This window comes from Gekko japonicus, unplaced genomic scaffold (assembly GCF_001447785.1).
Source record: "Gekko japonicus isolate JY-2015 unplaced genomic scaffold, Gekko_japonicus_V1.1 scaffold1097, whole genome shotgun sequence".
Taxonomy (NCBI): domain Eukaryota; kingdom Metazoa; phylum Chordata; class Lepidosauria; order Squamata; family Gekkonidae; genus Gekko; species Gekko japonicus.
In genome coordinates, this window is record NW_015162513.1 from 550,421 (window position 1) to 561,427 (window position 11,007).

The 11,007-nt window shown below is 43.5% G+C and overlaps 1 protein-coding gene across 1 annotated transcript in view; it reads right to left on the bottom strand.

Annotated features, from left to right (window-relative positions):
• DENND1B (DENN/MADD domain containing 1B) overlaps positions 1–11,007 on the bottom strand; it is a 240,687-nt gene that overhangs the window by 189,576 nt on the left and 40,104 nt on the right. Inside the window, exon 3 of the mRNA XM_015406182.1 lies at positions 6,481–6,530. Coding sequence (XP_015261668.1) covers positions 6,481–6,530 — 50 coding nt within the window. The remainder of the gene's footprint in view (positions 1–6,480; positions 6,531–11,007) is intronic.

An 11,007-nucleotide genomic window follows, 5' to 3' on the forward strand; every position in this document is an offset into this window, starting at 1 on the left:
ACATGAAGTTGAGCAAACTTCAGAGGACGGCGGAAGACCGGAAGGCCTGGCGTGATCTGGTCCATGGGGTCGCGAGGAGTCGGACTCGACTGTGCGACTGAACAACAACAACAACAACAACCCTGACCTGCTGGAGCCATTTTGTGGTTGGCTCTACCTTCTGCAGCAGCCATTTTGTGGTTGCCCCAAACATCTGTGTCAGAATTCCAAAGGTGCCCAAAGATTCAAAAAGGTTTGGGGCCCCTGAAACAGTGAGTCTGGAGACCCAGTTTCAAATTTCTTTAAGGTAAATAAAATCTGTGGGTAGATGTGGGACAGACACTAGCATAAGTCACACACACACACACGTGGCTTGTTACAAAAATCTTCAGTTGTGCACCCCCTCTCCTCCTGCATCGGAGGAAATGAAATACTTTTGTGGCACACTGAGGCTAGGTGTTTCAACAAAGGATGAATTGGTTAGACAGTGTCATAGATGCAACGAACATGAAGTTGAGCAAACTTCAGAGGACGGCGGAAGACCGGAAGGCCTGGCGTGATCTGGTCCATGGGGTCGCGAGGAGTCGGACTCGACTGTGCGACTGAACAACAACAACAACAACAACCCTGACCTGCTGGAGCCATTTTGTGGTTGGCTCTACCTTCTGCAGCAGCCATTTTGTGGTTGCCCCAAACATCTGTGTCAGAATTCCAAAGGTGCCCAAAGATTCAAAAAGGTTTGGGGCCCCTGAAACAGTGAGTCTGGAGACCCAGTTTCAAATTTCTTTAAGGTAAATAAAATCTGTGGGTAGATGTGGGACAGACACTAGCATAAGTCACACACACACACACGTGGCTTGTTACAAAAATCTTCAGTTGTGCACCCCCTCTCCTCCTGCATCGGAGGAAATGAAATACTTTTGTGGCACACTGAGGCTAGTTGTTTCAACTAAATCACAAACTACAGATTGCCCTGTGCCCTCAAAATCGGGATTTCAAACCAAGACTTAGAACCCACTTTGGAGGACAAACCATAATTTATGATTGAATGAAATGACTTTTTTTAAACGTGTGAATTATACCATTATCTGATCCTAACTGATCACCACAGAGTTTTGAGGATAAATCATAGCAGATAACATAATTTTACTTATCCCTCCTGCTGATATGCCATGCAATAAGACTAAATCACTGTAAAGCCCTCTGTCCATTGAAAGGTACTGTACAACAGAGTTGTTCCTTAATTAAAGAAATCATAGTTAACTAACCATAAGAGATTCATTTGATTAAGCATGAATTTCCATATGAATAAAAGCAAAAGCTCTGAGGGGGGAAATGCCGTTTTTGTTTTTACATTATACAGCATGCTTAGAAGAAGCAAGGCAGCATCTAAGAAGAAGCATTCCCCCTACTCTCTCATACGACAGAATGCCTCTACTAAAACTGTATCTGATACTTGCTGCTATTGAAACCACTTGCATTAACAATTATTAGGAATTTTCTAAAACTTTTGCTGCCCAAATAATCAGATGCACTGTTTTAACTAACTAGAATGTTTGCATTTTTAAATCACTTTAATCTGTTAGATTAAACATTGTAGCCCTACTGGTAAATATAAGATATAAACAATACAGGTATAACAAAATTACAAAGCTGCACTTTAAGGCTTTAAGGCTACCCCTTCAAACGTATCTCTGTTTACACATTCTAGCACACATACATCTTCTACACAATCATCACCACTGAACTAAGTAGTGGCGGCACAGGTTAATTTAAGAAGAGCCCTGCTGGATCAGACCAGTAGTGCACCCAGCCCTGCATCCTGCCTCACATAGTTGTCAACCAGTTCCTCTGAAGGTCCAACAATAGGCTACATAGGGCGATGCCTTCCCCTGATGTTGCCTCCTGGTGCTGGTATTCAGAGGTTTGCTGTCTCTGAATGTGGAGGTTCCATTTAGTCACCATAGTCAGTGACAGACCTATCCTCCATGAATCTGTCCAATCCCCTGTTAAAGGCACCTATGCCTTTGGCTATCACTACCTCCTCTAGCTGTGAGGATGCAGTTCTCAGCTGGGCTTTTTTAATTCCGCCAAACAACAGAGATTGGGAAACAGTGGAATGCGCCCTCAGCTGCTGAAACAAAGCTTAAGTACCTATGGTTCTCTGTCTAAGGAAAATGTACTAAGGGATTTTAACCACAAATTCATGTCAAATATAAAACTAGGCTATAAAGCCATCTTTCTAAGGCAACTGTGTTTTATCTACTATAAGCTATAAACTGTATTTCCAGTTGGCAGGATATAGCTTTTATTTTATTTTATTTACAGGATTTATATCCCACCTTTCTGACTACGTCAGGACCACCAAGGCAACTACCAGATTAAAAACATACATAATAAAAACATATCTTCATAACCATTAAAAACAAACCAGAACACATTATTCAGACGATTAAAACCAAGTTAAAATACACATACATAAAAACAATTACTGTATTACTGAGAGAATGCAAAACAAAAGAACGAAGTCTTCACCTACTGGAAGAAGATGGCAACAGAAGGGGACAGGTAAGTCTCTCTGGGGAGAAAGTTCCAGAGTTTCAGTGCCACGACTGAGAAAGCCATCTCCCCAATTGGCACCTGCCTAATATCAGAAAGCAAGGGGGACCAAAGCAAGGCCTCAGAATTTGACTGTAATAGTACAGTTTATAAGGTAGTAGGTGGCTATAATGGACCCCTGGCACTTCCCCGCTATCAGGCCAGTTTTCCCGCCAAAATAATTGTTCCCAACTGTGACTGAGCAATCCCAAGTAGCTTGGTTTTTAATTATTGTTTAAAAAGTCTCTCTGTACCAAACTGCCATGAAGATCCAATTTGTCTTTTAGCCCAGCCCAGGAACTTGATGGAATAAGCAGAAGCCCTCTTTTTCTTCCCTTTCAAATGGCACTTGAGATGGTATAACATTCAAACAGAAATAATGATTTTATTTAATAGGCAAGGATTGAAAAGGTGTAGTCAGGAGTTGGAAATGCTGAGGTAAAAAATGTTGGTAATATTGCTTTCAAGAAGAAGAAGAAGAGAAGAAGATATTGGATTTATACCCCGCCCTTCACTCAGAGTGGCTTACAAACTCCTTTCCCTTCCCCTCCCCACAACAGACACCCTGTGAGGTAGGTGGGGCTGAGAGAGCTCTTTCAAGAACTGCCCTTTCAAGGACAGCTCTGACAGAACTATGGCTTGCCCAAGGTCATCCAGCAGTTGCAAGTGGAGGAGTGGGGAATCAAACTCGGTTCTCCCAGATTAGAGTCCACGCACTTAACCACTACAACAAACTGGCTTAAAATCAAACAATCAAAATAGTGTTATTAAATCTTATTTTCTTATATTCTTTTCATATATTCTTGGATCTTAACAGTGAGAGGCATTTGACTATTTTGTTATAGTTATAATGTTTCTTCATATAGTTTCCAATGACTCTTCAGGTTTTCTGGAGACAGTCTCTTTATTTGTGTACCTAAACTCTCCTTCTTTTGGAAACCACAGATTATTTCAGTATCCTGAGGTGTCTAAATCCAATTCCTTTCGCAACAGACCAGGGATCAGAGCAAAACCACCTGTGAAACTGGGCAGGGATTATTCTTCTTCTTCCCAGAAGACATAACTAGGGGCGTGCAAAAAGAAAAAGGGAAAAAGCGTGTATTTTTTTGGTTTCAAGTAAATCAGAACCGAAAAATATTGGTAAATGCCAAATTTCCTCAGTCCAATACCGGTAAAGTATTCGGACTGGGGAAATATTCGATATTGTCAAAAATATTTGGGTCTGATATACCCCACCAGAGGGAAAGGAGGCATGTTAAAATGCCTTCTTTCCTTCTGGTAGCCCCTGCAGATTTCCTTGTCAATTTCACTCCCCAAGAAATGCATTTAAACATGCCCCCCAATTTCCCCTCCCCTCCCTGAGTTTCTCCACAGTAGCAGAGAGGCTCAGAGAGGGAAGGAGGCATGTTTTCATGCCTGCCCTTCCCTTCCCCAGCCAACCCACTGTGGCGGGCTGGCTGGGGAAGCAAAGGAAAGGCATGGAAAAATGCCTGGGTTCCCTGTCTGCTCTTCTCCAGGTACCCCACAGCCCTGGGGTACCTGGAGAAGGTCAGGCAGGGAACCCAGATATGTTTTAAATGCCTTTTTCTCCCTCCCTGATGTTGGTGAGGGAAAGAAAGGCGTTTAAACATACCCCTCACATTTCCTCCCCTCCCTGAGTTTCTCCGCAGCAGCAGAGAGGGTCAAAGAGAGAAGAAGGCATGTTTTCATGCCTGCCCTTCCCTCCCCCAGTGAACCTGCTGTGGCGAGCTGGCTGGGGAAGTGAAGGGTAGGCATCCGTGGGGCACCTGGAGAAGGTCAGGCAGGGAACATAGGCATGTTTAAAATGCCTTTCTTTTCCTCCCTGAGATTGGGGAGGGAAAGAAAGGCATTTAAACCCAATAGCTGACTGGCGGCTCAAGGCTGTTAGGTTTAATTGACTCCATCTATTTGGTATAGCAGAATGAACCCAGAAAAAAAACCAGATAATGGCTGCGGTCACACGGAGCAGTAACCACGCTACTGAGACGGATGATAGGCGGATTTTCCGGGTGCGATCACAGATCTGGGAAGCGTAGAGCTCCCATGGCGAACCCAAGGCTTCCCTCCAAAGATGCGCAGATAAAAACTAGTACCTCCGAGGTACTAGTTTCCGGTAACTGCGGGGCAAGAGCGTGCGTTTGATCGTGTTTCCGGTGGCATCTGGTGCCCGCCCATGTCCCCTCGCAAAAAGGTGTGTCCACCCCACCCCGGGGTTCCCTTCCCAGCAGCGCTGTTTTCTTCTAGCGCAATGAAGAGGAAATAAGAGCAGACGAGTCATTGTGGGGGAGGGGGAGAGAGAGCTTCGCACCAGCCAGCCCCCCGGCACCTTCCTGGGATGAGCAACGCCGTCATCACCTCCTGGGCAAGGCACGAGTGCCGGGGCGAGGGGGGCGTGACGACGACGCGGGGACTCAAGGGAAAGGCCATGGAGCAGGCAGGGGGTTCGTGGGTGGAAGTGGGGTACGACATGCAAAAAGGTTTTTTTTCAAGTACCACGGGATGCACACAAGCACCCAATGGTGCATGCGCACACTTCAGTTTAAAACCAAAACACACCCCCGTTTGCCGCGCTGCACCGCTTCTTTGCCACGTCGTGTGATCGGCACCTCCCCCCTAACCACGGGACCTCGACGGGACCTCGAGGGGACATCTGATCGCGCAACTGCACGTTATTTTGCACCGGGGCAAATAGCCACGCTCCCCCCCCCTGCATTTTCCTGCCCATGTGACCGGGCCCAATATTGGCTTTTTTGGGTTCAGCTATACAGGTAGCTGAATACAGATCCATGATCTGTATTTGGCTTATGTGATACCCGAAAAATATTTTTTCGGGGTCAGCTATTCCCGAATGCACATCCCTAGATATAACCCTTTGATTTTGGCCTGAATGGGAGTTTCAGCATACTACCCAATCGCCCTTGCCAAAATTTCAATCCCAGTTCTGGTGTCTGTGTAAAACGGACTTCAGCTTAGGCTGATTCTTAGATGTTATGCTCTGATACTGAATTCTTCCTCAGGATTCAGAGATAACAAGGCAAGGAGTCATTTCCTTTCTCTCCAAAGGTGAACCTGTCTGACTGACTCTGTCAGACTCACTGACTCCAACCGACTCTGTCAGAAGCCAACTGACTGCCTGACTTCCAAAAGACCAGCTGGTCAAAATACTTCAAACAGACCATACCCCTAGCACTCAGCTAATCATATATTTCTCCTAGCTGGCACTGGCCAATCAGAGGGAAGGGGTGAAGGGAGCAGCCTGTCACTCAAGCTCTCCATTCTAGTGAACACTTGACTCTGCACCTCCCAGCTCGCTGAAACTGCTGCACTAGGAAACCTGTTGTTAAGGCCAGTCCATCACAACAGCCTTTCAGGTATGCTGGTCCCAAGACATGTATGGCTTTCAAGTCAACACTAGCACCTTGAACTGTCCCTGGAGAGCCAGTGTGGATGGGCCCAAACAGGAACGATATGATCCCCACAACCCATACCACTCAACATTCTGGCTGCAGCATTCTGCACAACAAAAGTTTGTGAACACTATGATCAATCTTCTGATATATAATGCATTAATACCATAGGTATACTAAGCATTTATATTTTTGTCTATTAACAGCATGCATGGAAAATTCAGTACACTGATGAGATAATGAGTGCATGTCTACAGTGTGGATATCTCTTCTTAATGTGTGAGACAATGACCTGACACAACAATTAATGAGGTACGCTTTGAAATAAATGTTTAGGAGCCTTACCAATTTCCCTAACCAAAAGATTTTAATATTAGAAGACTCACAGGAAAGTTCAGAGGTTTGCAACATTAATTATGTGTGTATTTATATTAACTTTGCTTATCTATCTAAAAGAAAAACAATTAAGGCATACCTTGCAATGTCAAATGGAAAGCAGAATTTAGGTATACTCTGGAGTACTTCCTGTAAATGGAAAATAAAAGTATGTTACTTATAATAAGTTACATTAGTTTTCTCTAGTACTGCTTTGCTTACTTTTTAAAATAAAAACCAAACAATATTTTACTGCAAAATCTTTCTGTATAAATATAGCACACGTTCCTGGATTGAAATAATTGATTATTAAAAAGGAATTAAGTTTGTACTTTGGCAGATTGCAAAGACAATGCCACAGAAACCCCAGGAGGGAAAGGCCTGGCCTGAAGGGTATTAACACCCTATACATCCCCGCTGGGATTCCCTTCAACAAGGCCATATGGATTTTACAAGAAGCAACGTACCATATGGGTAGGCCGCGTCTGCTGCTACTTGTACTACAGACTAGCCACAGGGACTTCTGACAGATCCTGGCTCAAAAATACAAATGTTGTTTCAATTAAAATGCAAGCAGAGAAAGGGGAACCAAGTTGGCAGCAAACTGAAATTTACTGAGAGCTAAACAACTCTATATGCATTTCATAAGGTAATGCTTTCAAAAGCTGGAAACCTTCACTGGGGGACAAAAACAGAAATAGTCCAGTTAACCCTTTCAGACAGCAGCACAAGATTCCAAGCATGCTTCACTGGTCCTGGGAAAGAAAATAAATGTAATCTCCCCATAACTTGACAGTAATTGTGAGGCTGGTTCTCTCTTTTCTATTTGAGATGCTATTTAGTGTTAAATAAAATGTGTTAATGTAAAAATATTATACATTGATTTTGAAAACTACAGGATGCTGAGAAAAAAGAAATAGCAGCAATAACATTTTTCCAATACTTGTGTTACAACAATATGGTTGCCAACTGTCCTTCACTTCAAAATATGACTTTTGCACAGGACACTAGTACATTTGGTGTAGTGGTTAAGTGTGCAAACTCTAATCTGGGAGAACCGGGTTTGATTCCCCACTCCTCCACTTGCAGCTGCTGGATGACCTTGGTCTAGCCATAGTTCTGTCAGAGCTGTTCTCTCAAGGGCAGTTCTGGAAAGAGCTCTCTCAGCCTCACCTACCTCACAGGGTGTCTGTTGTGGGGAGGGAAAGGGAAAGGAGTTTGTAAACCGCTCTGAGACTCCAAGTGAAGGGCGGGGTAAAAATCCAATCTCTTCTCTCTCTTCTTCTTCTTCTGTTGGTAATATAGCACTTTACAGAGCTACATAATAAAAAAGAAAAGAGCCTACCTGAGTAAGCTTACTATTTTAACTTTGATGGAGTAAAATATTTATGGCATGTCATGGTTTAGAAACTTTTCCATTTTCATTGTTTCCTAATTTCTGTAATCCTGGTCCTATGGCATTGTTCCTGGATGACTTGTGTTGTCTGACTGAATTGCTCCAGAATACCTTTGAATTGTTAGCAGGCTGTGCCAAATTTACTGTGGAGTATATGTTCGTTGCGAAGAGTCGGAATCGACTGTGCGACTGAACAACAACAAATATGTTTCTTGTTGATGAATGTGTAAATTGATTATCCCGGACAGGATACCAAGATATTATTACCAAGGTTACTCCTGTGGGAGGTTTGAAAAGTTTTTCTCACTGTTTCATTCAATACGGAACCATTTTCACTGTAATAGCGACTGAAGAAGAACTCTTATGGAAACAAGGGAACTATACTGGGACCTTGTAACGCTGTTACTGTTATCTCTGAATGTATTACTCCTCATTGTTACTGTTATTTCTGAAAGTAATTACTCTGCATTGTTATTGTAATTGTAATTTTCAATGTTATTGTTCCCAAGTGTATAGGATATCTCAGCTATTCATTAGTTTGATTGTTTAACTACATTCTATTTGGTCAGATGGCAACTGGAATCTTGTAATTTCTGTGAGTTCATTGATACTGGTGTTGCATTTGACTATGGTGTTGTATTGTTTTCAATAGAGTTTCAGTTGTTAATTCTTACTGGTGGAACTTTTATATACTTTGGGAGTCTCTGAGATGCAGCCCATTTTCGGAGTTTAACATATTTGGTTACAGAACCTTACATTTTTAGAGCAAGATTTGAGATGAGACCAGTTGCAGCCTGGCAACCCTAACATTCTTGGCCTTCTCTGCAGTTGAGTAGGAACAAGGTCTAGTGGGTTAAGCATCATGGGAAAGGTACATAAAAGGGGAAGCAACTTTTATTTTGGGCATCACAGATCCATAGTTATCATGGACATGCCTTATTTCAGACATCAGCTTTATACCTGTACTTAAACTAGCTATGGAAAGTGTTTTAAAGGACAGCCAACAGTATACACACTGAGGCAACATTGCTCATAACAAGTGATTGAATATGAATGGAAATCATCATCACCACAACCACATCATTTTAGGTGGGTAGCCATGTTGGTCTGAAGCATCAGAACAAAGTTTGAGTCCAGTGACACCTTTAACATCAACATAATTTTATTCAAGGTATAAGGCTTTGAAGAAGTGTGCGTGCACACGAAAGCTTATACTTTGAATAAAATTCTGTTGGTCTTAAAGATACCACTGGATTCAGACTTTGTTCAACCACATCATGTTCACCATTCTCAGTTCTCAAGATGATCTGCTCAATACTTCCAAATAAGACAAGATCAAAACCACACTTTCCCATAACTGTCTGATACAGTGCACTAACTTACCTTACAGGCCCCATGCGACAGCTACTTTACACACAAGTGTTTTCCCTATTTGTTTCAATATTAGGCACAGATCCACTTATGGAACTCTGTTACATATGTGGAACAACTCACAGGATTGGGTGAAAGAGGAAACAACCGCATAGAAAGATACTCCAGATCAATGTTCCCTCTAAGCTGTGGAGTCTATAACTGTCTGATACAGTGCACTAACTACCTTACAGGCCCCATGCGAGAGCTACTTTACACACAACAAGTGTTTTCCCTGTTTGTTTCAATATTAGGCACAGATCCACTTATGGAACTCTGTTACACATGTGGAACAACTCACAGGATTGGGTGAAAGAGGAAACAACCGCATAGAAAGATACTCCAGATCAATGTTCCCTCTAAGCTGTGGAGTCTTGTGAGCAAAACCTCAACTTTGTAAGCTCCTGACATTAAAGCTGTGAGCGAGTAATTTGGCTACTGCATAAATTAGTTTGCTCTGGAGCCCTCCTTCCTGAGCAGGGACAAAAATCTGTGAGCCAAAGGCTAAAAAACCGTGAGCTAGCTCACACTAACTCAGCTTAGAGGGAACATTGCTCCAGATGCTCAAAGTTGAGATTTCTACACTGCCATAGCAGCAGTGAATTTTGACCTAGGTTGTACTCCTCCCCACACCCCATCCTTTAGTACACATAATCTTTGCACCTATTTCAAATGTATCTAGGGTTGCCAGAACCCATGGTGGAGTCGGGGGTCCCCCAGTGCCAGACCCCACCTTCCCATTGACGATCAACTGGCTGGCGGGGGGGAACTTATCCCAATAAAGAGGGGAAATCCTTCCACATGCAGAGACATGTCTACATAACTGCCCACGTGACCTGGAAATGACACTATCACTCCCGGGACATCGGGGGTGATGCTCTGGAATTTGGGCAAAAGCTCTGTGGTAGAAGCCAAAGTTACCATAGGGTTTTTGCCCAAATGTCAGAGTGTCACCCCAGAATCCTGGAAGTGATAGCATCACTTCCGAGTCACATAGACACATCACTGTAGTTGGATGGGCCTCCTTGCTGCTCCTGGTAAGTCCCCTCCCCATCCCCCACTGGTTGCCAGGAGGAACTTGGCAACTCTAGTTGTATCCCAGTAGATGACCATGTTGATGCATGCAGTAGAAACATGAAAGCCCATTTCAGTGGCAGTTATAGCATACTATAGCATTTGCTGAGTTTGGGAAAGAATTTCGCATTTAAGTAAGGTCAGGAAAGTCCACTTTCCTTGGCCCAATGCATATATAATGACAGTTCTCTGCAAATTATGCTTTACAGATCAGAAGCTGGACTCTGGAACATGTGCTGTTTCCCCCTCTCCCTTTCTTTCTTGGATTTACATGTGCTTTTACATTACATCTGCACCCAGGCAAACTGGATTCCCCCTCATAACCCCATTTGAAACCATGGCTTCAATCTTTGATTTACAAGAAAATAAATATTTGCCTTGTACACATGCAATACCATAGGGGTATCAATTCAGAGATAGGAGGATACAGGGGACAGAAAGTACAGTACCAAGCGTGGCTTTCAATTTGCAAACCATGGTGTGCAAGAAAACAGCACAACATCTTCTGGTAGTCCCCAGCCCCAGGGACATCCGACTTGCCTCGACTAGGGCCAGAGCCTTTTTGGCCATGGCCCCCACCTGGTGGAATGAGCTCCCATGAGAGATTAGGCCCCCTAGGAATTTATTACAATTCCGCAGGGTCCGTAAAATGGAGCTCTTCCACTGGGCATCATGGGAAGGAAGGGGAAGGAAGGAAGGAAGGAAGGAAGGAAGGAAGGAAGGAAGGAAGGAAGGAAGGAAGGAAGG